At 52.3% G+C, this 23,934-nt stretch overlaps 1 protein-coding gene and 1 long non-coding RNA gene across 5 annotated transcripts; one reads left to right on the top strand and one right to left on the bottom strand.

Moving 5' to 3' along the window:
• The first annotated feature begins 1,299 nt into the window (after window positions 1-1,299).
• LOC121068232 lies at window positions 1,300-15,865 on the top strand. Of its 4 annotated transcripts, none has more exons than XR_005818732.1 (4): window positions 1,300-1,388; window positions 9,696-9,948; window positions 10,649-11,239; window positions 14,994-15,865. It is a non-coding gene; the product is annotated as an uncharacterized LOC121068232 (long non-coding RNA). The 4 variants fall into 4 exon arrangements; XR_005818733.1 differs by lacking the exon at window positions 14,994-15,865 and having other exon boundaries at window positions 10,649-10,982; window positions 11,100-13,365; XR_005818734.1 differs by lacking the exon at window positions 14,994-15,865 and adding an exon at window positions 12,194-13,365 and having other exon boundaries at window positions 10,649-11,210.
• Window positions 15,866-21,164: 5,299 nt separating this feature from the next.
• Window positions 21,165-22,797, bottom strand: NKX2-2 (NK2 homeobox 2; the record flags this gene model as incomplete). Its single annotated transcript, XM_040552469.1, is given in 6 exon segments — window positions 21,165-21,522; window positions 21,524-21,681; window positions 21,684-21,986; window positions 22,176-22,252; window positions 22,254-22,380; window positions 22,383-22,797. Coding segments are annotated over 6 exon segments (1,176 nt in total), but the record flags the coding sequence as incomplete, so codon positions are not given.
• Between the last annotated feature and the right edge of the window lie 1,137 nt (window positions 22,798-23,934).

Raw genomic sequence — 23,934 nt, 5'->3', positions numbered from 1 at the left:
TTTGCAGAGATTAAAAAGGTCTTGGAAATGGAAGCTTAAAGAATTGCTTTCTAAAGACGTTGTTAGATTGAAAAAGGGACCTGGGGTTTCCAGTGCACTCTAAAATCATTTCCACATAAACCCCAGATTTAGTAGTTTTAAGTGTCACTAAATGGCCTGTTCACAGGGAAGGGACGGTGTTTATGCGGCATGGAGAGATCTCAGCTCCCGCTGCAGACATGGCTCCTGCTGTCTGCGCCCAGCTGGATGGCGTCTCCTCGCCAGGGATGTCGGCACCTGGACAGCAGCTGCGGGAGGCATTTTCACAGACTTTGGTGGCTTTGCTTACACAGAATAAAGTCAGCGGCAGACGTAGGTGGCAGGGGTGGTCTCCTTGCTGAACCTAGCACCTGCCCACGCTGAGGGCCCCCCGCCCCGTCCGTCTTTGCTTGATGACAATTACCATTACACAATTACCGTTTGCAATTTTTTCCCTTGTGACTGCAGACGTTGCACATTTTGCTGCTTGGGATGAACGCTAAATGTCTCGGACATCTCAAACCTTCCTTGAGAGCTGTGCGCGCTCGATGGAGTTTCCCTTGGGACCATCTCTCCAGCCAGCCCTCATTGGCCCTTCTGGTGCTGTGCTTTGGGCCGAAGTCCCCTCCTGGGAGCCCCCCATCACCCTGCCCTGGAGGTGAGTATCCTCCTGCCCACCCGTGCTGTGTGCCCTGAAGCACCACGCCTGGTACCTGTGTGGGTCTCAGTGCCCTTTGGCAGTAACCAGCTCCTGCCACTCCTGCCAGCCAGTTCATCTCTGCTCTTGGAGCGTGGCTGGGAACACCAGCTGGCCCCTCAGGCTTCCTGCCAAATCACTGCAAAAGGCACCAAAAGACTCAGCACCCCGAGGGTTGGCACTAGGTGCAGGCATTGTCTGAGATCAGCTCCTGTAAATGAGGATTACACTGATTTCAGCTGTGTCTCATTCTGTGCTCAGCAAAATCCCTTGGGCCTGGATTAGGTGGTGCCACTGGTCACTTCCGCTGCATATGCTTCAGTCTCACTGAAATACCACAGGACTGCTCGTCCTGCTCCCTTCTGCACACTGAGAGGCACTGACCATGCCACCAACTCCCCATTGCATTTCTTGCCAGTTTCTCATTTATTGCATTTCTTGCCTCAAACTGCGAAGAGGGAACTGGGGGGTGGCTGTGGGCTGGCGCAGGTGCTGGCCATTACCAGCCAACCTTGTCTGCCTCCTGTGTGGGGCTGGGCAAGGCTATTAATGCCCGTAGGCAGGGGGGGCTGTCCCCTGAAGGCTGTGCAGCAGGAGCAGGAGCAACAGGGCAGGCTCTAGCCCCTGGTCCTGCTGCCCCGAGAGAAGGATGCTTTCAACTACAGAGACCCAGGTAAAGGTCCTGTGTCCCCAGATCTGCCTGGGTAAGGCTTCTGTGAGAGAAATGGTGTCGTGATGTGAGTGAAGCCATCTCCTGTGAGCTCCCAGGAGCATCCTCTTCTTCTTCCTGTGAAGGCCCTCAAAAGTTGGCCTGTGCACGTTCAAGAGTGCATGCTGCAAACAGCTTATTTAGCAAAGGACGTTAAAAGAAATATCCAAGAGCTGTTTTTGTGTTTCCTAGTCACTGATGCTAAAGAAGATACTTCAGTGCTGTGTTAGTGTCAGCTCGTGCAGCTTGCTCTCAGACAACAGAACATGAATATTTACTTAGGGCTTTGGCCTTTGTTGCGAGGTGTCTCATGCTGTATGTTACTCTGGGCTGGCAGCAGGCCCGTGCCCTGGCTGGGCTCCTTTGGGTGCCTCAGCAGCCCCCTGGTGAACTTTCTCTCCTGGCTTATATAGCATTCTTTCATTCTGTGCTGGGTTTGTTTCATTTTTATTTAATATACCTGAATAGCAAGGATGGCTTTCCTCATCGCTGCAGTGTGCAAGGCTCGATGACTCCTCTGCGTGGAAAAGCCAGTTAAATGTCCCAGTAAGACCTGAGCTGTGAAGTCATTGCTGTGTTGCTCTATGGCAGTGTTTAAAGCTTCCTCCTGATCCCTGCTGCTTGTAGTTAATTGTCCTTGGCTGGGGAAGAGGAGCCAACTTGCATTGGAGGTGTCTGTCTGTCCACACCTTCACTTGTGCTCAGGACTTCACACCAGCGGAGGAGGCATCAAACATCCCTGTGCTGCCAGGTAGTGTGCTGGGGTGAAAGTTAGCCTCCCCTGTCCTGGACCAGGCAGAGGAGCCCTTTCTGCTGACGCGAAGGCCACTCAAACCCATGCAGCTTCTTCCACTTGCCAAAGAAGCCTTGGTGCTTCCCACAAGCACAAATGGTGTGCTAATGTAACGCTAAATTTTTATCCCCTGGCACCCATCTCCTCCTGTGCCTGGATCAGGAGGGAGCTGAGATGTCTCCTCTGTCAGATCTGGAATCTCTGCTGGTCTGAGAAATGCCAGCCTCTGTTTGTCCCAGTGATTGCCGTAGCTGCTGGGTTCTCACCCGTGGGAGGTCTCTATGGTGGGGCTGGGGATCCCTGCCTGGGCCTCCCTGCCATGGGCGCTGCTGACACTGTGGGGGCCAGGGGACATCCTGCACAGGCTTTTCCCCCTTGCTGCATGCCCTGAGCTGGATGTTAGAATGGCAGGTGGCAGTGTCTGGGCTCCTTGGTGTGTTGAGTCTCTTCTGTTTGCTTTTTTCAGTCCCTGAAGCTTGTATTGCCACTGGCTTTGTGCTTTACAACATGGAGTGAAGCATGGCATTTCTGTGCGAGTCATGCAAATAAATGTTCTGATCCTAGCAATGAGCAAAGATAAACCCCAGCTAGAGAGAAAGGGCCCAGATGTCCTTCTGTGAAGGCCCTCAAAAAATTGGTCTGTAGGCACATTCAGGAGTCCATGCTGCAAATAGGTTACTTAGCAAAGCACCTAAGGTGTTTTATATTAACAGGGAGAGTCAAAGGGTGCCAATACCTAGCCTGAGCAGTAGGTAGAGAAGTTGGACAATCTGCAGATACATAGTTGGCTATAGATGAAACTGCAGATAGGCATTTAGCATCACATGTCCTTCCTTGGAAAGAGGGAAAAAAAATCAGGAAAAAACCTCCACGCTCATTTGACATCTCCTGATTTCTTTTGTTGGCATCCTTATGTCAGCCTGTGGTCAAGGTGACTCTTTGGGTTAGATTTAGATACAGTGTGAGGGAATCACAAAGTAGAGAGACTTCCTGAAGGATCCTCTCCATTGCCTTTGAAGTCAGAATAATATTCCCTGCACAATTAGAAGTAACCATAGTTACTCAGAGCCCTTGCTCATGGAGGCTGAGCGGAGCAAGGTGGCAGCCAGAGGGGGAGAAGGCACAGCGCAGTGGAAGGGGTGAGCCCAGGCAGGAGCGTGTGAGAGCAAGCGCTTGTGTGGGGCTGGGGGCTGGAGCTGTGCCAGAGGGACGGGCCACAGCACGGGGCTGTGGGCAGGGAGGTGCTGGGTCGGGGGGTGAGCATGGGGCCCTTTGGTGCCGGAGCCACTCTGTGTGTGGGTTGCCGATGACCCCGCAGCTGCAAGACTGGGATGTGCAGGACAGCAGGACAAGTATCCTCAGGGGATCGGAAGGGGGTAAAGGAGCTGCTGGGCAGAAGGATGGTTTTCTAAGGAAATGACACCTGAGCTTTTTCTTTTAAGTAAATTAAAGAATGTACATGCTGAGGGAAGCTGTTGTTTGTGATCTGACTCGTAGTACTGGCTATCAGGAGTCCCTGGGCCATGCTTGAAATTAACTCACTTAGCTTGGGTCCGAATGCTGCCAGAGGGACTGAGCAGAGCTGGGCTGGTGGTGGGCTGTGGGGTGGGCTTGGGTCTGTGGGGGAAGGTCAGGTGTCCCTTGGGGTCACCAACCTCTGTCTGCCACGTGTCACATCGTGCTGCTGTTCCCCAGAGTTTACCTGTTTGCATGCAGTGTTTTATAGGTGTGACTGAAGAAAGCATGTGTCTTGCAGCTATCTATAGCTATCATTCGCCATGAGAGGATCCACCAGCTTGGAGCAATTTCTCTCAGTCAAGACAGTTTGTGTGATGTGAGTGGGGTTTTTCAGGCTTTGTGAAGGATGGTGAATACTGTGAGGGGTCAGTGGAGTCATGCTCCTAACCAGGAGGTGGTGTTGGAGAGGGCACCAGCTACGTCATTGCCAGAGCTCTCCCATGCGCTCAGCCCCAAGGTGCTCTAATGGCTCTGTCTCGTTAGGTGCATCTCTGTGTTGTTAGGCGTGTCTCCAGCTTCAGCTAGCACCTTCTGCCTGGGGCTGGATGAGACCATGCAGGCACTCTTTACATCTGGTCTGTATGCTCACTGAAATTGTGGGCTGGCCTCTTTCAACACCTGTGAGAGTTTGTGGCACAACCTGGCATGGAGAAGGCCTGAGTTGGGAGGATTTGGTTAAAAAAGTTTCATGGATGAAATGCACTTGGAGGGGACTTGGAGCAAGTGGTGGCAAAAAGGGTTCTGAGGAGGCATCACCAGATTCCTTCCTGGAAATCCCCATCGCTGCAGCCACTGTTGTCTTTTGCCTAGATTGCAAGCACTTCTCTAGGGGAATTACCTTTGGGTTTTGGAAGGCTGTAGGAGTGAATGCCCTGCTGATGCCTCTGGGGTAGGCTACTGCACGTGGATGGGTTGCGTTTGCAGCCTGAGCCTGGCAGGGTGCTGTCCCCTAGTGATTCCTGGGCACAAAGGAGCCCTTATGTCACTGTTCCCTCCTGTGAGAGGCAGCACTGTGGGGGAGAAGCCTCTGTAAATGGTGCCTCTTTGGAGTGCTGACATAGGCCACTAAGATGGGCAGGTGTGTGGAAGCAGAGGAGGGGTGGGAAGGATAAGTTTGGTATTTGAGCAAAGCACCCGGGCAGATGTTTAAGAGGTGCTGGCCTCTTCCAGATTGCGTTAATGAAGGATTTTATTAGGCTGGAGAAAAAAGTTAACGGAGATTGAGGACCTTCTCTGCTGTTTTCTCATCACCAAGGCTATGCTATTTTCATACCCTGGGTTACTGCTCTGACTCCTTTTTCTCCCTCTGTGCTGTGTGTGCTCTGCAGGCTCTGACCCCCTATGTCATGGGTGCCCCTGTGGTGCCTGTCCCCCTGCAGCTGCCTTCTGCAAAGTGATGGTGGCATTTAAAAAAAAAAAAAAAAAAAAACTGAAAAAGAAGCCTTGCCTTCTGTAACGAGCAAAGCAGAACAAATTGCACCAGTGGTGCTGCTGTGGGGAAGCTTGGGAGGGTGGTGGCTGGTGGAACTGCTCTGTTTGTTCACTTTTTGCCCCAAGGAATGCCTGCGGGCCAAGGTGAAAGAGGGGGGAGCTGAGAGGAGCCATGCGCGCCTGTGCACAGTGTGTGGAAGGAGCCCCATACCCCAGCATGGAGATGTGTAAGCTCACCCTGTTCGCTCCTTCTGCGTGAGCCCACTCTGCTCCAGAGCCCTAGGGCCTTATGTAGGTGCTTTGAGTCTGTTCCCTTTGAGGGCTGGGTGCAGGATCCTCCTGCTGCCCCGGTCCCAGGTGGCAGCGCCCTTGTGGGGCCCTTCTCCAGCAGGCGGTGGGGGCAGGCAGGAGCTGGGGGCGCTGGGGCTGGGCTGAGCCCGTGGCCACTGGGTGCGGACAGCAGCATCCCCGCTGAATCCAGGGCGGCTCGCCCAATGAGCACGCTGGTGTGGAGGTCCTGTTGCTTGAATATTTATATCACCTTTGCTGTGTTCATTCTAGCATTAAACTGCTAATTAATTATGACATTTGTACTACTTCATTTTCGCTGTGAATCTGTAGAAGCTCGCAGGCAGTTAATTAGCTCTCTCTATGCAAAGGATACTAAGAAAAAATAATTGCTTGAGGAATCACCATCATGTTCTCTCAGAAAGGTCTTACCTATGAGCTGGCTTAAAGCTTGCTGGATTTGCACTTTGAAAGATGCCTCTGTCAAAGGCCAATCCTTTGGAAGAGAGATTTGAAGGAAAAGGTTATCTGGGAGATGTGGCTCAGAGGGTGTTATTTAGTGCTTGTAAGTCCAAGGGAAATCAATTATCTAAACAACCCCCATTCTGGAATGGATTTCTTTATTCTTTTTAAAATATGTCCTCATCTTTGTCTCCATATTGACATGTACAGTCAACACGCCCAAGCTGGCGGGAAGTGACCTGTCCTCCTCAGGGCTTCTCGCTGCTGTTGTGCAGGGACGGTGAGGATCTTCCCCCTGGATGTTTTTTTATTTTAAAAATGGAATTTAAAAAAAAGTATCTGTGGGGCATGGTGCTTGTGAACAGCTCCGGGCTTCATCCTTGTCTTTTCCTCCAAATACTCATATGCATGTACCTGCCTTGTGTACCAAGTGCCTTGCTGAGTGCTGGGAGTGTTTGTGTGGGATTAGCAGCACCTGGGGGCCCTGGGCAGGAGCCCTCATGGCTCCCATCCCTGCTCTGGTGCAGCTTCCTTATGGCCTCGCTCTTTATCCACGCTTTCTGGCTTCTGTAAGGAGGACAGGTCAGGCCACTGCCAGCTCCTTGGGGTAGCATGTGGGGCTTTGGGTTCTGTTGCCAAAGATAACCAGGGAAATGGAGTAATGGAGGAGGTATACGTGCCTATGGGGATAAAGAGGCATTTTCTTAAACAGATTGAAACCTGCAGTGGGTATGCTTGCCTTCAGTGCTTCCTTTGAGAAACTTGTTTTATTAGCAGATAGTTACATGTTGAGGTTACAGAAGGAGCATTACAGTAATGGAGTTGACATCTATATAATGGAGTTGACATTTTATTGAAAAAGGAAAAAGAAAAAACCTTAACAGGGTTCCCCTCCCTCCCCCTTCCTTTATTTCCTTATTTTGCTGTCATCAATTGCAATAAGGCGCACAAACTTTGAACAGCCGTTGATGCTGGCAATTTAATAAAATTTCATACAACAGTAGGTGCTTCAGGAATGTTAGCAGGACTAATCAGTCTGCGGTAAACTTGAACTTTGCTGAGAAATCAAGGCAATAGCTTGTTCAACAGCAAATCATAACAATTTGAATCAATTCTTGGCAGCACACTCGTGTTATTAACTATTACGCACAGTCTTGGCTTCCAGTTTGTGTTAGATGCTTTTAGCAAGAAGTTCAGAACAGGGATTCTAGAGGACAGCACCGCATTTCTAAATGAATAAATAGATGTGCTTTGCTCTGTTGTGGCCTCTGGTTGTACTTCACATCGTTTTGAGTTGAATTGGTCTGAGGTGTAAAGAAAATTCTTTGCGTGGCAGATTGATTAGGGAAGGTTTAGAATAAGAAGGACAAAAAACTGATGTGGGCTTACAAAAACGAAACAAGGCACCAGAGCAAGGTGCCAACTGGACTGCAAAGATTAGTAAAGGGAAGACAAAAGCATCTTCAGGCTTTGAGCCCCTGAGAAATGTCAATGAAGCATTGCTCAGACCTCCATCTCCAAGGGTTATGGATTGGGATTCTCACACCAGCTCGTGGCAGACAAGTACGTGGCTGCCACTAAGCATCTGTAAAGCATGCCACCTCCTTGTTGTGGGAGGGCAGCACTTTGGGCCCCATCTCTCTGTGTTGGGTGACCAAGAAATGGAAACTGCCTGCAGTTCTGCTGCTTGTGTTGGGGTTTACTCTCCGTCCCTGCCAAGACACCCTTGTCCCCTTCCTGGGGAGGCTGCCCTCATCTCACACGAGCCCTTGGGCTGGCTGCCATGTCAAGGAAGTGGGGCTGCACCAGCCAGGGGGATCCTGGCTTGGGGATGCTGCAGGAGCAAAAGAAGTAGAAGTGGAGCCAAGTGTTGCTACTCGGAGTGCTCTTATCCAGTATTGCTAGCTGTCATTAATTTAGTGTTTTCCCAAGTCCCCAGCTGCTGGGTTCCTCAGATGAACCTCAGTGCTTCTTTTTTTTTTCTTCTTGGAAGAGTTACAGACCTTACTGTCCATCTGGCACAAATGGAAGTGGTGGCAATAAAAATATAGTAATTTAGGAAGTTCTGTGGTTTCCTTCAGTGTGTTTACAAAGGCTGTGATTGCATCCTCCCTGTCTTTCCTTGTTCTGACTGTGACAAAAGAAAGCGTTTAAGGAATACAAAAGCTCTCTGCTCCTGAAATACATTTCAGAAGTAATATTTTTTTTAATTAATGAAAGTTCCAAGTCCCTCGTTGGCTTCTGTTCTTCTCTCTGTCCTACAATTTAAATAACACATCTTTCTTCTTTGGATAACTTGGGTTACTACAGCCCATTGACATTTGTATTTCTAATGTAATAATCAAATGATAAAATACAGAGATTACACTTGGATCAACACATTCAGTTCTTAAACCGTGAAAGTAATTATCTTTTCTCATGTACAACGAGATGAAAATATTTTCATATTAACCATTAGCGGCTGTGTTGTTTGAACGTCGGCTGGTGGCACCACTGCGGTGCCCTGTGGCTTCTGTCAACTTGGAGCTCGAGGTTGGCCCTGGTGGGGAGCTTCGGGGGAGCTGCCTGTGCCCCTGGGCTTGCGTGCTCCAGCCTCCTGCGCTGGGACAGATCCTGCACTGCAGGAAGGCGCCTGGTAGCAGAGGCAGGGATTTCCTGGCTGAGCTGGGCCTGCTGTGTGTCTATTTCTGTGCTGTGGCACACAAGAGGCACAGCTCTCAGCAGCAGGTGAGAATTGGCTCGAGTGTCAGTGTTCCTGGAATGAGGAGACCCTTCAAGGTTCCATGGCTGAGCGTGCAGCTGAGGTCTGGTTAGCTCCATCCCTGACTCTTAATTTAGGAAAACTTTCCAGAGATGTGTGGTTGAACTGAGCCCTGAGACACCCTGGGCTTCCTGGAGCAAGGCTTGATCTCAACCATGTTGTGTTTTTTTTTTTAACCCACTATAAATTCAAACCACACTGCACAGAAGCTGTTAAACTTTAAGAGCTTTTTGCAAATTCCCATAAAATGGGGAGAGAAGGCAATCTGATGGCGAGGCTGGAACTGTTCCCGGCTGCACGACGCTGCTCAAAGGAGCAGTGCGTCCTGCACCGCTGGCAGCCTGAGCCTGGCGATGCGATGTCATGATGCGATGTCATGATGTCACGACGCGATGTTGCGATGTCTGGCCCAGGGCTGTGAGCAGCCCTCGTGTTTCCCTGCCTTTGTGGTGTTTTGGCTCCTCATCTAACTGGTATAAAGTCTCCTGTTGGTCCTCGCTGGCCTCTTGGATGGGCAAATGTTCATTTAGCATTCACTGTGGGAGCCAGTGCCAAGCAGCTGAGCTTCGAACCAGGCTTTAGGTTCTGGCTTTTTGACCAGTTCACCCCATCATGTGCCCCTGAGCATTTCTGTGTGCTGGCAGCTTGAAAGCAATGTGCTGCTACTTGGTGTGCTGTGGTTGAAATAGGGTGTGTGCCAGCTTTGGTGATGGATAAATGGCCTGAACAGTTCCTGTGCCAAAAAGGTCCAGTTTCATGTGAATCACTGTGGGCAGATGAGGAGCCCTTTCTCCTTGTCTTGGTTTCAAGGCGACTGCTCAAATGCCTGGAGGTAAGGATCTGGGCTGATTGATAATGCGTTTGCCCGAGTCTAAGTATTTCTAAACTGTGCTGAGATATTCTCTGTTCTTAAACTCTGGTGTGTTTCAGACAATGTGTTTTATCTCTCAGCTGTGAAAACAACATTGAAAATCTTGTAACGGTTTCAACTGATGGCAATCTACACTTGATGTTACAGTGGTACAGCACCCAATAGAAGTTTGCAGATGTGACAGTGATCAGTGGAGACCTGGTGCAAGGTTTCTAGAAAGGACTTCAAACACCATGTTTAATTTCCTAGTGCTGTAAAGCTGGAAATTCAAACTTCCATCAACACATTCGCATGGTCTCATAAGGGGCAGAGATGAAGCTGTGTGTCCTCGTTAGCACCTGTGGATGCACGGCAGTGATTATGTCCCATGATGCTGGAGCAATATTGGGGCAACCCAGTGGTGAGTGGTACATAGTAGTAATATACTAGCATTTAATTCCTGGTTTAAAATCACAGCTAAATTCCTTTGGTGTCCTGGCAAACCTGGCCTGGGGAGGGGAAGGAGCACTTCCACTTGGTGGTGAGGGCACAGGTGCTGGGTGGTTATGGCTGGGCCCCCTGGAGAGCCGGAGGCTGGTGCCAGAGGCTGGTGCCAGAAGGAGTGTGCCCAGCTTGCCTTGTGAGTCCCTTCCAAGGCAGGAGGATGCTTCAGAAAGCATTCGATGTGGGGAAATTGTGCAAGTTGATAAAGAAGTCGATAACAGTGCGTTTCTGAAGTGGAACTTAAACTAACTGCTGAAAATACTTTGAAAAGTACTGACCACAATTAAGCACTTAATCAGGAGAGCTGCAATTTTCTGAGGCTCAAAGTACAAAAATCATGAAGTAGAGATCCAGAGATATGAAGGAAAATGTCTCTTTGGCAATTAAGATCCATTCTGCTCAAAGGCTGAAAATGGTATCATTGAATTACTTTTATTGTACAGTTGATACACTGAATTATCTAAAATGTAAACCATTGTGCCTAAAATGCCACTCAATAAGTAAAACAGCTTCTCCTGCTCAGCTGTTACTCGCTCTGTGGATTGGATTCTGATGGTATCTTATTTCCCTTCTTTAAAAGGAGGTTTTTAATTGACTTCCTCTTCCCTCCCCCGTAGTACGGCGCTGGCTGGAAGGAGCGATGTGGAGCACCAAGAAGAGGTTTTCCAGCCCTCGGACCTGCCCCGGTCACCCCAGTTCTTGCAGTGAAGCATGGGCAGGCTGTCTGGGGCTGGCAGGTGTGCTGACACATCCCAAAGGCACACCATGCGAGCTGGGTGCTGGCTGCCCCGAGAAGCGGCAGACGGTTAACAGGAGGCACGTTTGCCCCGCTTGTTTCTCCCTCCCAGTGGAGCTGCAGTGACTGAATCGTCGCACATCCAGCTCTGTTGTGTGAATGTCTCTGCTCTTGTCCTTCCTAACCCCGACTTGTTGATCGCAGATCAGCGGTAAGTACCACTGGAAGTGCTTCGTGCTGAAACTGTTGCTGTTTCCACTTATTTTACACTTGATTATAGATGATGTAGAGTTTTGTTGTTGATTTTTTTTTTTACATCTGTGACTTGTCAGAACTCCTTGTCACATCTCCGAGTGCCAATAAACATGAAGTCTGCATCCATCAGTCACTTCTTGTAGCTTGTCTTCCCTTGAGAGCCTGATTCAGAGTCCGCTGAAGTCAACGTGAGTCTTCCCATTGATTCCAGTGGGTGGTAAGTCAAGCTCTTCTCCAGACTGAGATGGCAGGCGCTGTCTTTGAATTGGTTTGGAGTGTTGCACACCTAGTGTGGTGGGACCCTGATTCATCTTGGGGCAGCCAAGAGCTATTGCAACGGTGAAGTCATCCTAAATAAATACAGATGAAATCCTTTCTCATAAGACAGCTTTTTTTTTTCATGGTGGTGAAGAAGACACAGAAAATGCCTCTGAGAGGCACGCAGACTGTATGCGCTCCTGTGTGGTTTTTATTCAGGCAGTTTAGGAAGTGGGACAAGGAGTATGGAGCATGGGGAAGATGCTGGATAGCATGCATTTGGTAAAGACAGTTAAGGTTGATAGGGGTGGTTGTATGCATCTCTGGTTGCTCCACTCTGGTGTTTGTTTCCAGAGCTTCATAGTGCAGTACAGTGTCACATTAACATAGCCTACAGAGGAGTTAAGGGTGGCTTTTATCCTCTGCTGACTAATGTGCTGCAGCCAGATGGAATAGTAAAATCTCTTCTTACACACAACAAAGCCAAAACAAATATTGTGCAATGATTAAGTGGCAACCCAAACAGAAGCAGGCATCCTGTGGCTGAAACAGGAAATCTTGGGTTACAAACCTCAAAATATGTTAATTTAATTCGATTATATATTTGATGACTATCTTAAGTGGCCCATGAATAATTGAAAATTAGAAAAGCTGTTGTTTGCCTTTAAAATCAGCCTGTGGAAGGTAGGAACTGAATGTTTAGGAACATAATTACTGTTTGCATGGGTCATGTGAGAGGTCCCCCACAGCCTACGACTGTCCCTGGCAGTGACAGTAGCAGGAGTAGTGAATGTGGAATTTCCCCAAGTGTGGCTCCATTAGTGCCGTATCACAAATTAAGTAAGGATGCTTGCACTTGGTCTGTCTGAGCTGTGTGAGGAATCATCTCATGCTCATGGGGATGTGTCTGCAGATTGGGTGCCTCCATTTTGGAAGGCAGCACGGTGTGCTGATCTGCAGCTCCATCCCACCACGCGTGCTGTGTGCAGCCTGGCTGAGGGGCATGGTGGCTTCCCACAGTGCTCCATGGCTGGAAGCCACTAAGAGCCATGTCACTGGCTGGCAGCAGCCCCCAAAGCTGCTCTTGAAGGTGAACCCAAGTGCCTGCTGTGCTCTGCCCTTGCTCTGGAGGAGGAAGAATGAAGCTTTGCCCTCATCTGTGGCTGAGATGGGAGAGGAGCCTCCTGAAATTCAGGTGGGTGCCGCTTTCCTCAATTACGTGGTGTACCCATGGTCTGAACAGGGGGTGACAACAGGGCCAAGCTTCTCCTGCTCTGCCCTCACCAAGTGTGCCAAGATGTTGGACAAAGAGCAAGTCTGGGCTGCTGTGCCTGCTGGTGGGAGGGCAAGAGGGCAGGGCAAGCCCCATGGAAAGTGTGGGGCCGTGATGGGGTCAGGTGCCGGCATTTCAGCTGGAGAACTGAGGACAGCATGGCATGCTTGTCCTGCAGTAAAACCACACAGCTCGGCCTGGGGCACGCAGCAGCTGACGGCTGTGCACGCTTGCTTACTGAGGAGGGGTCTGAAATGGAAGGGGTGAGCTGACAGTGACTACTTGCTGTCATCAGGGTCAAAGCCAAGATAAAGGGAGAACAAGGAAGATGGGCAAAGAGTCATTTTTAAAATAAAATAAAAACAAACTTTTATTTGCCTGGGCCTTTGAAGAAGCACAATGACCTGAGGCACAGAACGCATTATTTACCTCAGGAAGCGATCATGAATTATACAGAAAGTTGTCCAGGAGCCCCTCTGGAGCTGTGACCTGTGGTGATTTGTGAACAGAGAGCGCGCTCGTGGCGGGTTGCTCTCAGTTGCAGTCAGTGTCACACCCCACGGGCTCTAATGGAGAGACACTGGCTTCCAACAGCTGAAGATCTGACCTTAGGAGTAACTGAGAGGTAAAAGCAAGTAGATAGAGAACAAAAGCCTATCTTTAGCATACTTTAAAGTTCTTAACCTAGATACAAAGCATAGCTATAAATGAAAAGACAGCCCTAGAATTTTAGTTTAAACCAAACAAAATTGACTGGTTATAGAAAAAGTCTTGTTTACTGCTGAGCTTCAGTTTTACATTCTCAAATGTAAAGGGGATAAAATTTAAGTGATTACTTTTAGCTTCCCATTTAAATACTCACATAATAATTTTAGCCAAATGGAAAGTAGACCGATTCTAGACTGATTCAGGTTTTTGTTTTTATGACAGTGTTAAAAAACTGATGGTATGTTAGGCCAGATGGCTTAGAACATGCAATTGAGCTGATTTATTCCTTCACAGATGCTGGGGTTCCTAGAAAAATCCCAGTTCCTTCTGCATGTGCTGCTTATTTAGCTTTTACTATGTGAGTTTTCTGAAGGCAGAAGCCTTCTTTAATGAAGTTATTAGGCATCTTCAGATTTCAGAGGGTTGGAGTCAGCAGAAGGTGGACCCATAGCTGTCTGGATGGAGTGTGATGTTCAGGTGCTTATTTCCCAGAGATGGCATGCCATGGCCACGGTAACTTCCTTCCCCAGCCCCTCCTGCAAAGCTGTGCTCACTGTGAGGACGGTAAGTTCATGATTACCAGCTGGCAGTCACTTATCTGTCCCACAGTGGGTTTGGACAGACCATGTGCTGACCAGGTTGCCATCACATGGCCCCAGGGCTGCAGCTGAATCATCATGTTGTGCCGTGAGGCAGGCTGCGAACACAAAAGCGCGCGATTCAACCAGAATTGAAAAAGGGGGGTGAATCCAAAGTGTCCTGGACTGTAAAACGGCAAAATTGCTGTCAATGTTACAGCTCCTCTGTCATTTTAGGCAAATTCTGTGATCCATTCAGTAATGTCTCCCCACCAAGTTGCTGTCCCCAGGTCTTTGACACCTCTCTTTCCCATGTGGTTGCTTTACTGGGGCATTACCCCGCACAAAATGCATTGTGGCAGCCTGCTGGTGCAGAATGGGTGGCGACAGCTTCTTCTCTCCTCTTTCAATCTTCTTAAGCAGCTTAGATGTTCTTTGTTGAGCCTGGGTTGAGTTTTATTTCTGCCTCTTTCTGAAATGCTTACCTTAAAAGAGAGCCAAAATACAAAAAGGTAGGCAAGTTTCAGTTGTGCTTTTGCCCATAATATGGAGTTTTAAGTGGCCTCACTGGACAAGGACAAATTAAGCAGTCTTCTGAAAAATGCAGCATACAGCTGCTATTGAAAGTCACTGCTTGTGATTACATTGAATTTTCTTTTGTAGTGGATTTTTGCCTGGCTGTCATCTAACTCTAAATGTGACCATCAAAGGCAAGTTCCACACCTACTCATGGCTTGTGGGATGCTTTTTGAAGTAATGGGCAAGTTTTTCTTTTGACCCTTAAAGCCTTTGTCTTTGGAAATCATTAGTAAGAGTTCCCTTCCCCTCCTCACCTATTGCCTTGCCTGGGCAGGAAGGTGATGGGGCTGACACAGTGCCACAGCCCCTCTCCAGGTGAGAGGAAGCTGTGGGAGTTCCCAAAACCTTTGGATACATGTGATGCAAGCTGAGGTCTGTGTGCGTCTTCGCAAAGGTAATACTTCGTCTTGCATTTAGGGCAAAATATGGCCAGGTTAGAGGTCATTCATAGTGTGCGAATGGGTCTTCTAGGGTTGTTCCATGGCTGGTCTATACCCAGCTCAATCTAAGGCACCACAGTATGCTTTGACTTAGGTTCTCACAGCCGTTGCTTTATTATTTTTTTTTCCCTGCAGAGGACTCTTTCCTACAAGATGTGGGCAGCGCATACTGAAGGCCGTGGGAGAGGAAGCTCTGCTGCATGCTGTTTGCAACCTGCACACCCACATCAGCCAGCCCCAGTGGGCGCTCCTGTCAGCGGTGTGACCAAAGGATGGGGACACCACGCCTGCCCTGAGCTCAGAGGTGGCATGGAAATGGTGCTCCTACAGCTGGGGCAGAGCAGGGCCTCTGTTGGCTGCCTGGTGCTGTAGAGCTGCATGTTCCAGGAGTAATCACCACTTATTTTACTGGTGTGTATGTGACCTTAGATGCTAAAAGTGTCCTGAGCCTTTAAGCCCCCCAAATCTCCCCCATTTTATATACTTCCTGAGGTCAGAGCGGGTGCTTGAATTCTTTGTGGTTTTGTCTCTCTGAGTTTAACTGGTATACTGCTGGTTTGTGTTCTTGGCACTAAAAAACAAGAGCCATCAGAATACACATACGCTGTTTTAAGGTATTCTTTCCTTAAACAGTTGAAATAGTTCAGCCTGTTTGACCAGACCAGGCTGTGATAACATGGTTTTACACAATTTATTCTGAGCAGCTTTGCTTGCAGTTTTCCTGATGGATTACTTTCTCCCTGAAATGGTACTAACCCCATGAAATACAGCAGATCTCTATGTAGAATTGAGGGACTCTGATGTTTGCTTAAGTCAATCTGCAGCAATACAAGGCAGGTTCCTCTAAGCTCTCTGATTTGTACATTGCATTTTGAATGTTTTCTATTGGTAGCATTGAGAAGGTTCCTAGCAGTTAAACCCCCAATGTGTAAGTGGAATTAGGGGCCATTGTATGCATCCCAGTTACCTCTGACTGTTCAAACCTTGTTTGTGTAAAACAATAAAACACCTAAACATTAAAAGGAGATGTGATTCATGTTTTAGATGACTTTTGCCTGCTGTGTAAAACTTTTAGAAATAATTTGTCAGATTTGCATGCCAGCACATACCTGTGGCAGGGGGACGGAAGAGCACACTGATGCTCTCAGACCCTCCTTGTTATCTGTGGGAAAGGCTTTATATTTTGTGACCAGCCAAGCTTGCAGAGTGCTGTGGACTGTGCTGTCGGCCTGGGGTGCCTGCAGGAGGGGAAGGATTGCACACCCAGTTGACTGGCATTGGTCTCCTGTCCTCGTTTCCCAGCCCAATGTCTGTCCCTCACATGGGAGCAGCATGGCCTCTGGGAACCTGCCTGTTAATCGAGTGTTTTGGGGGCAGCTGGTGTGGTTGGCACAAGTGGCCCCTGGGCCCTGGGGTGCCCCTGTAGGCAGCAGGTGAGGCTGAGGCAGCCAGGAGAAGGCAGGACAGCAGGTGCAGGAGTGCTGGCTGTGGCCTGCCAAAACCCAGCACAGGGCCAGTGGGGAGGGACAGCAGGTGGGTGCCTTTGATGGGTGGCTGGACCCCGGTGCCTCCAGCACCAGATGCTGCTCTGTGTGCTTCTGTGTTCCACATGCGGGGGGAGAAAAGCCAGAACTGTGTGTTCTTTATTTACAAAGTGTCATTAGTCACCATGTTTTGGTTCTGCAAGAAATGGCAGCTGTCTATGGAATGGGTGAGAGTATAGGGGGTTCAGTGTGAACGTTCAATTCCAAGGAAGACCTGTGTTTTAAAGGGAATGTCAAATCCTGGGGCTTGGTTGGCTTACTGGCCGGTGAATCTGATGAACTAAAGCCTTGCTGTTTACCAAATTAAATGCAAAAATTAGATATGGATCACTTGGAGAGAAATAAGTGCAGAATGGGTAAGCCTCTAAAGAAGAATAAATCTTTCTGGGGCTGGAGGAGGTGATGTCCTGGGAAAGAAATGGGGATCTCCCTCTTCTAAAGAGCGCTTGTGTGCTCTGTTGTGCTCTGTCCTGCGGAAAGCAGCAGGCTGGCTGCTGTGGAGCTGGGCCTGGATGGGCCTGGGGGAGGACTGTGGTCCTGCTGAAGCACCCAGTAGGGTCAGCCTGGGGGGTGAGCACACCATGCTGCTCCCAGCAATGAGAGCCACCACTCATTCCATTTCACTTCTTCTTCCAAATGAGGTTACAGAGCTGTCCTGACTGCTCTGATACTTTCAAATGCCAGAAGCAGGGACAAAAGCAGAGACTGGCCTCGGTTTTGACACAAAATGTGAGTACTGACATCCTTTTAGACTTTGTTCTAGCTAACACAAGAAACCTAATAGGCCAGAGCACAGGGAAAAATGGTGCCTGAATGCCCTGATGTGTATGAGCAATGAAGGCAGCTGTGGCTATCCATGTACTTGCCCCTGCTTTGACTTCAGGCAGTGGGGAGAAGAGGCCGAGTGCTGGGTGAGAGCTGTGCTATCAGCACCATGCACCCATCCTCGCTGCCTCCCCGTCCCCCTGGCCCTTGGTGCTAGGAGTGGAGGTGAAACGTGGGCTCCCGGAGGGGGGGTCCCATGTCGGGCAGCTCTGCTGACACCTCGGGCTACCGGGTGCCCCGCTTCTGTGTCCCCTTGCCCCGGGTCGGGATTAGGGGTCAGCCTTTTCCCCACCGTGGCTCCCGATGGGCGGGCGGGGGGAGCTGGAGGGCGCCGGGGGGGCGGCGGCCCCGACGGCGCGTCCCTTGTGCGGCAGCGCCGCCGTGCGGCCGCCCCGTCGGGCGGGGACAGGGGCCGGTGCCCGCCGCCTCAGCTCCCCCCGGCCCCCGGCAACGGAGATGCCCAGTCCCGCCACCTCCCCGCCCCGGCGGCTCCGCGGGGCTCCACGGCGCCTGCGCGGAGCTTTGCTGCCTCCCAGCGGCCGCCCGGCCCCGCGCCGCTGCAGGAAAATTAGGAAAAAAAAAAGGCACCGGGCAAATCCCCGCAGCTGCAGAGAGCAATAAACCCCGAAATTGTTTCCTCTGCGGAAGGATAGCGGGGCCGTTTGTCTCGGGGGGGCTCTGGGTTTGGATGCGGGGCTACGGGGCGGCGATGCGCGCCCGCGCACAGGAGCGCGTTCCCGTACGGCCGCATCTCACCGCCCCGGGGGCACCGGACACGGCGGGGGGAGGGGGACGACCCGGCTCTCCCCCCCCCCGGCAGCCCTTCCCCGCCGGCCCCTTAATAAACACCGCCGAGAATTGTTCTTATACTCGGTAAATATTGGATTAGCTTTTCATTGACCGGCTCTCTTGAAAAGACCCGAAAAATCCCACCGGTTCCAAACTAAGCCAAACAGTCAATAGGTGACGAAAGTAAGTTATTTCCAGGGCTTAACGGGGCTTCCAGCTCATTATCAGGTTATCTGATTCGCCTAAAGAGTTTCTGCCCTTCGAGAGGCTGGAGGAAGAAGAGGAGGAGGACGAGGAGCGGAGCAGGGCAGGAGGCGAGGGTGCAGCCCCCGCAGTGCCCGCTGCCGCTGGCGGGTGGGGGGCTGCGGCCAAACGGGTGGGAAGGGGCCGGGGGTGCCGGGGCCGGCGCCCAGGTGAAGGCTCCTTTCCCCGCCGGGCCTGCTCCCAACCGGATCAACCCAGGCCCCCCCGCTGCGTGGGGGGCGGTGGAAGCGTCAAGGATGATTGCTTTTTTCTTTTTCTGCCTTTCTTTCTTTCCTCTGTCTTTTTTTTTTCTTTTTTTTTTTTTTTTTTTTCTCTAATCGCTGACTTGCACAACGAGGAGCTAGGACAAGAGAGAGCCAGTTCTCTGGAAAGGACGGGAGTCGGTCAGCGCGGCGCTGCGGGCTGCATAACATTAGAGGGTGAATGCGCCCTTGTGTGCGCCCCGCGCGGCTGCGGGGCCGGCCGGGCGCGGCGCGGGATGCGCCGGGGGAGGCGAGGCGAGGCTCCTGCGCAGCGAGGGGCGAACTTGTCAGGGGACCGGGAGGAAAAGGAGGGCCCTGTTATTCTTCAAAGAGAGAGGGACAGCGAGGGAGAGAGGGAGAGAAAGAGAGAGGGGTTCTTTTTCCCTTTTCGTTTTTTTTTTTTTTTCCAGAATAGATATAGCACGAATTTTAATTCGTCTTCCTTTCACAGACAACAATGCTGGTTTTGAAAGCTGGGCACAATTTGGGTTTTGTGAGGGGTCCCCCGGCCCAGCTGGCCATATGGGATACAACATGTAGAACATGCCTAACAATGAGCACGAGTGACAGCCGTAACAAAACGCAAAGGACACTGCTCCCTGACTCCGAGATGTACTGCCTCCGATAAATGAATTGAAAGGCCCTAAAAAGAGGGAAGGGGTGGGGGGGTGTGGGGGGAGAAGAGGGGGAAGGCGCAGGGAGGGGGCTCAACCCCCCCAAACTCTCTCTCCCTTTTTTTTTCTCCCCCCCCTCCGGCCCAGCCCAACCCTGGCTGCCTTTGCCTCCGTCTCCTTAATATGCACGCCTCTAACATGCGCACCTCCCTGCCTCCCCATGGTGCTGTTTTGTGAAGTCTACTGTATATTGTGCAAGATTAGACTGCCCGAGCTTGCCCGGCAGCATGGGAGATATAAGGCCACGGAGGTTAGGGCCACACAACTGGTTTTATAGACTTAGCGAGCCTGGGGAAAAAAAAAAAGGGGGGGCGGGTGAGAAAGTATTTTCCTGCTCTCCCGCGCCTGGCTCGCGCGCCGTCCTGCCCAGGGAAAAACCAAACCCGCAGAAGCGCGGCGGGGCCGGTGGCACGTAGCTCCCGCGGGAGCGCGGTGCGGGTGCCCGGCGCTGGGCGCTGGGTGTCGGGGACCGCTCCCCGGCCTCTGGCTCCCGGGCGAGTGAGAGAGGGAGGCAAGAGGGAAAAGAAGGGGAAAAGGAAAAAGAAATAAAAAGGAAAGGAAGGCAGCCCCGAGCGCGGCGGCTGTGCCGGCTCTTCGCTGCCCGCGGAGGGCTGCGCGGGGGCGGAGGGGCGCGGACACCCCCCCCGGGGCCGCTGGTCCCGGCTGTCCGCCGCTCTGCGCGCTGCCCGGCCCCGTCGCACCGGGAGAGGCTGTAAAAAATGTATATTTGTGGTACCTCCGGCAGCCTAAAATCGCGGAGCGGGACAGGGAGAGAGCGGTGAGGGTGCTAGCGCTCATGTCCCGCGGCTCTGCCCGAGAGGACCAGGTGTCCCCGGACAGCGCTGGGTGCCCGCCGCCGTCCCCCCAGCCTCTCTCTTGGGGTGCCGCCCCTCACCCCGGCAGGCGTTAACCCTTTCTTTCGCCCTCCCGCTCGCGCCCCGGCGCAGCCCCAAAGTTTCCGCGCTCCGCCAGCTCGGGGGGGGCATCTGCGGCGACAGCCGCCCCCCGCCAAGGGACCCCAGCTACGGGGGGGGAGGTCCTGCGGGTGGGAAAGTGGTGGCGCCGGTAGAAAGAGCCCCGCTCCCTGCCACTGCCGGGGCAAAAGTTGCGGGCGCGGGGCGGGGGGCGGTGGGACCCCAGCCTTTCCCGGGGTCTCCCCGCCGGGCCCCGCGCCCCAGCTGGCCCCAACCCGTCCCCAAAACCGGCGGGGCCGGCGGGAGGAGGCGGCGGCGGCGGCGCGAAGTCAAACAAAACCGGGGCTTTCTTTTTTTCTTTCTTTTCCTTTTTCTTTTTCTTTTTCTTTTTCTTTTTTTTCTTTTTCTTTTTCTTTTTCTTTTTCTTTTTCTTTTTTTTCTTTTTCTTTTCTTTTCTTTCATAAATAAATAAATAAATAAAATCCCAAACCAGCGTTTTTACTAAAATTCGTATTTAAATGTGGAAGGGCCCTCTTTGCACACAGCTCCGGCGCCGGGCTCTCCCGTGGTGGCGGGCGGCAGGTTAGGCTGCGTCTCCTCTCCTTGTGCCCCTGGCTTCCCGGGAAGAGCCGTGCGCGGTCCCGTGTAAGGCAAACCAGAAGGAAAGCCGTGGCTGTTGCTTACGGCGGCAATGCCAAGAACGATTTCTAAAATACCCCTGCTAACAGTTGTCGGGAATTACGCCACGGGCAAAATTGTGCCAGAAGTGGAGAAATCGAGCTCTCCGTTTCGGGGGGCTCTGCACGGCGCTGCCGAGGCCGGCAGCCGCGCTCCCAGCGTCCGGACGCACCTCACAAAACCACAGGAGCACCGGGTGTTTTATTCTTTTTTTTTTTTTTTTTTTTTTTATTATTATTATTATTATTCTGACGACCCCTCCCCCCCTTTTTATTTTAGTTGTAGGTAGACAGGACCACTCTGAATGGCGCAAAAATTTCTGTAAACAATGACGCACAAAACACCTCCCCGCCCTTCCCCCCGCCCTCCCCCCGAAATGAAACCGAGCCCCCCAAAAATGGAGGGGAAAGAAAAAGGAGAGGGAAAAAAACCCCAAACATAATAATAATAATAATAGCAATAATAATAATAATAATAGTAATAGCGTTTCCCTCTCCATTCCTTCCCCTGTAGTTTGATTTTCTTTTTGGAGCATCAGTCTGTCTGTCTCTCTATTTTTTCCTCCTTTTTGCGTGTGTGTGCTTGCGTGAGGTTGCGCGCATGGAACGTGTGCGTGTGTGCACGCTCTCCTACAGCGTTCACCAAGTCCATTGCTGAGCCTGTACCAAGTGGTGTGCTGTGGGGTACTGGGGGTTGCTGGTCGCGCTGTACTGGGCGTTGTATTGCATATGCTGTTAGAGACTGGGCGCTATAGGCGGAGAAGGGGATTCCCGTCTGGAAAGTCGCGGCTGCCAAGTCCTGAGCTTTGAGCGTGTGGCAGGGCTTGCCGTCCCTGACTAAGACCGGCACGGCCACCCGCCGCGGGGAGGGAAGAGGAGTCACTTCCATACCTTCTCGGCCCGGGCCCGCTTCATCTTGTAGCGGTGGTTCTGGAACCAGATCTTCACCTGGGTGGGCGTCAGGCGGATCAGGCTGGCCAGGTGCTCCCGCTCGGGCGCCGACAGGTACCGCTGCTGCCGGAACCGCCGCTCCAGCTCGTAGGTCTGCGCCTTGGAGAAGAGCACCCTCCTCTTCCTCTTCTTCCCCGCGTCCCCGCCGCCCGCCGCCTCCTTCTCGTTGTCGGGCGACTCGTCGGCCGACGGCTCCGGGGACTTGGCGGCGGCGTCCGGGCCGCCGCCGCCGGCCGTGAGCCCGTGCACTGCGGGGAGCGGCGGAGAAGAGAGGCGCCGTCAGCGGGCCCCGACGGCACCGCCCGCCCCGGGACGCGCCGCCCGCCCGGCCCCGCGCGGGGCGAGCCCCGGACCCCCGGCCCCCGCCCGCCCCCGGGGCAGCCCCGGCCGCCCCCCGCCCCCGGGCCCCCGAGCCCGGCCCGGCCCGCCGCACTCACGGGAGTACTGGATGCCCTCGGCGCTCGCCAGCCAGCGCGTGTAGGGGTTGTCGCTGTTGTCGTAGAAGGGGCTCTTCAGGGCGCGCCTGAACAGTGTCCAAGGGGGTCTGTCCCAGAACGCCCGCTTTCTTGGGGGGCTCCGGCGCTTCGCTCTCCTCCTCGCCGCCCTCCGCGGCGGAACCGTCCTCGTCGTTGGTGTCGGGAGGTCCAGGATGTCCTTCACGGAAAAGCCCGTCTTTGTGTGGTCAGAGCATGGTCCGGGCAAATTGGGGCAGGGGACTTGGAGGAGCAGCTTGCCGAGCCGCCGTGTCACCGCGCGCACGCACACACGGGGCAGCGGCGACACCAAGGCACACGCACACGGCGGCCGGGGCGGGGGGGGGAGGGCGGAGGAGTTAAAAACACGGCGAAAAATAACCGGGGGGGGTCTGCGCGAAAGAGGAAGAGGAGCCCCCGCGGCGGTGGATCTCCGGGTTTCTGCGGGCTCCTTCTGCAGCGGGGGAAATTCGGAGAGCAGGAGCAGCAGCTGGCTTCGAAAATAGTTTGTAACTCCAGGGGAAAGGGGGAAAGACGCACAAAAAAAAAAAAAGGAGAAAAAAAAAGGATCACTTCTGGATCTTGCTTAAACACCCCGAACCCGTGCCTGCCGCTTGAAAAAAACAAGCCATTGCTGGAGCGAACAGTCCATATAAGGCTGGTCCCCACACATGAACCTGCCGAGAGGAGGAGAAAAAAAATACATTAAACCCGGGAAAGGTTGGCCACGTGTGGGCGGGTCTTGGAAGTCAAGTGGATGAAGACAGTGTTTGCAGATGCGAAATTGCGGGTTTTGGGCGAGCTCCGAGCTTCCACCATTGGTGATGAGTGGTATAACGTGTCAGTTAATTACCGGCGTGGGGAGGGCCCTTCCTCGTGTGTGTGCGCGAGAGAGAGAGAGGGAGTGTGTGAATTCTTTTTTTTTAAACACATTATTTACATACAAAGAGCCTCGCACCAGCCCGATATTCCGCACACTCCAGTGTGTTTTTCCACCGATTGCCTTGAAAAGCAGCTAACAAAACAAAAAATCAGGGGGCGGAGTGGGGGGCCGAGGAGCCCCAGGCCGCCTTCCCGCTCTCCGGTCCCCCCGGCAGCATCTCCCCCCCCAGCCCACCCGAGACCCCCGCCCGTCGCGCGGGGCCGAAACACGGCGCGGCTCAGATGGCAGGGGACCAACTTATCTAAACCGCCTAGGTCAATATTTTGGTTGAGGCTTAAGGATGAACGCTGGAAATTAAACAGCAAGTAATTGATTCTAGTATGCTCCGAAATTAACAGAACTGACAAAATGCGATCGTCAGTCACGACCCGGAGAGATTCGGTACGCGATTAGTGGAGGGGTGGGGGGTGTTGGCGGGGGGGCTTTATTTGAAGAGGTCTCAGTGATTTTGCCTCTTTCTTCCAGGGGAATGGAACCCAATCCGTCTGGTTAATGTAATGGACTGGAGATCAACGTGCTTTCAAATATGACTGCCTACATTTTTATTTTATCTTATTTTATTTTTTTAAATTCTTATCACTATTTCTGTTTCAGGACCTGCGGAAGGAGGAGGCTGGAGGAGGGCTGGCTGTTCCCGTGGCGGTCCCGGAGACCGTCCCTGCAGGTGTCGCCGGCCGCGAGTCCCGGCGCTGCGCGGTCGCGGCCTCCCCCTGCCCGCCCGGGCTGAGGCCGCTCGCTCCCCAGCCCCTTCCGCCCCTGTCTGCGTGCCACCGACTGCTA

This window comes from Cygnus olor, chromosome 3 (genome assembly GCF_009769625.2).
Source record: "Cygnus olor isolate bCygOlo1 chromosome 3, bCygOlo1.pri.v2, whole genome shotgun sequence".
In the NCBI taxonomy this organism is placed as follows: Eukaryota; Metazoa; Chordata; class Aves; order Anseriformes; family Anatidae; genus Cygnus; species Cygnus olor.
The sequence above is the reverse complement of the archived record's forward strand: the minus strand, read 5'-3'. Positions and strand labels throughout refer to the sequence as shown.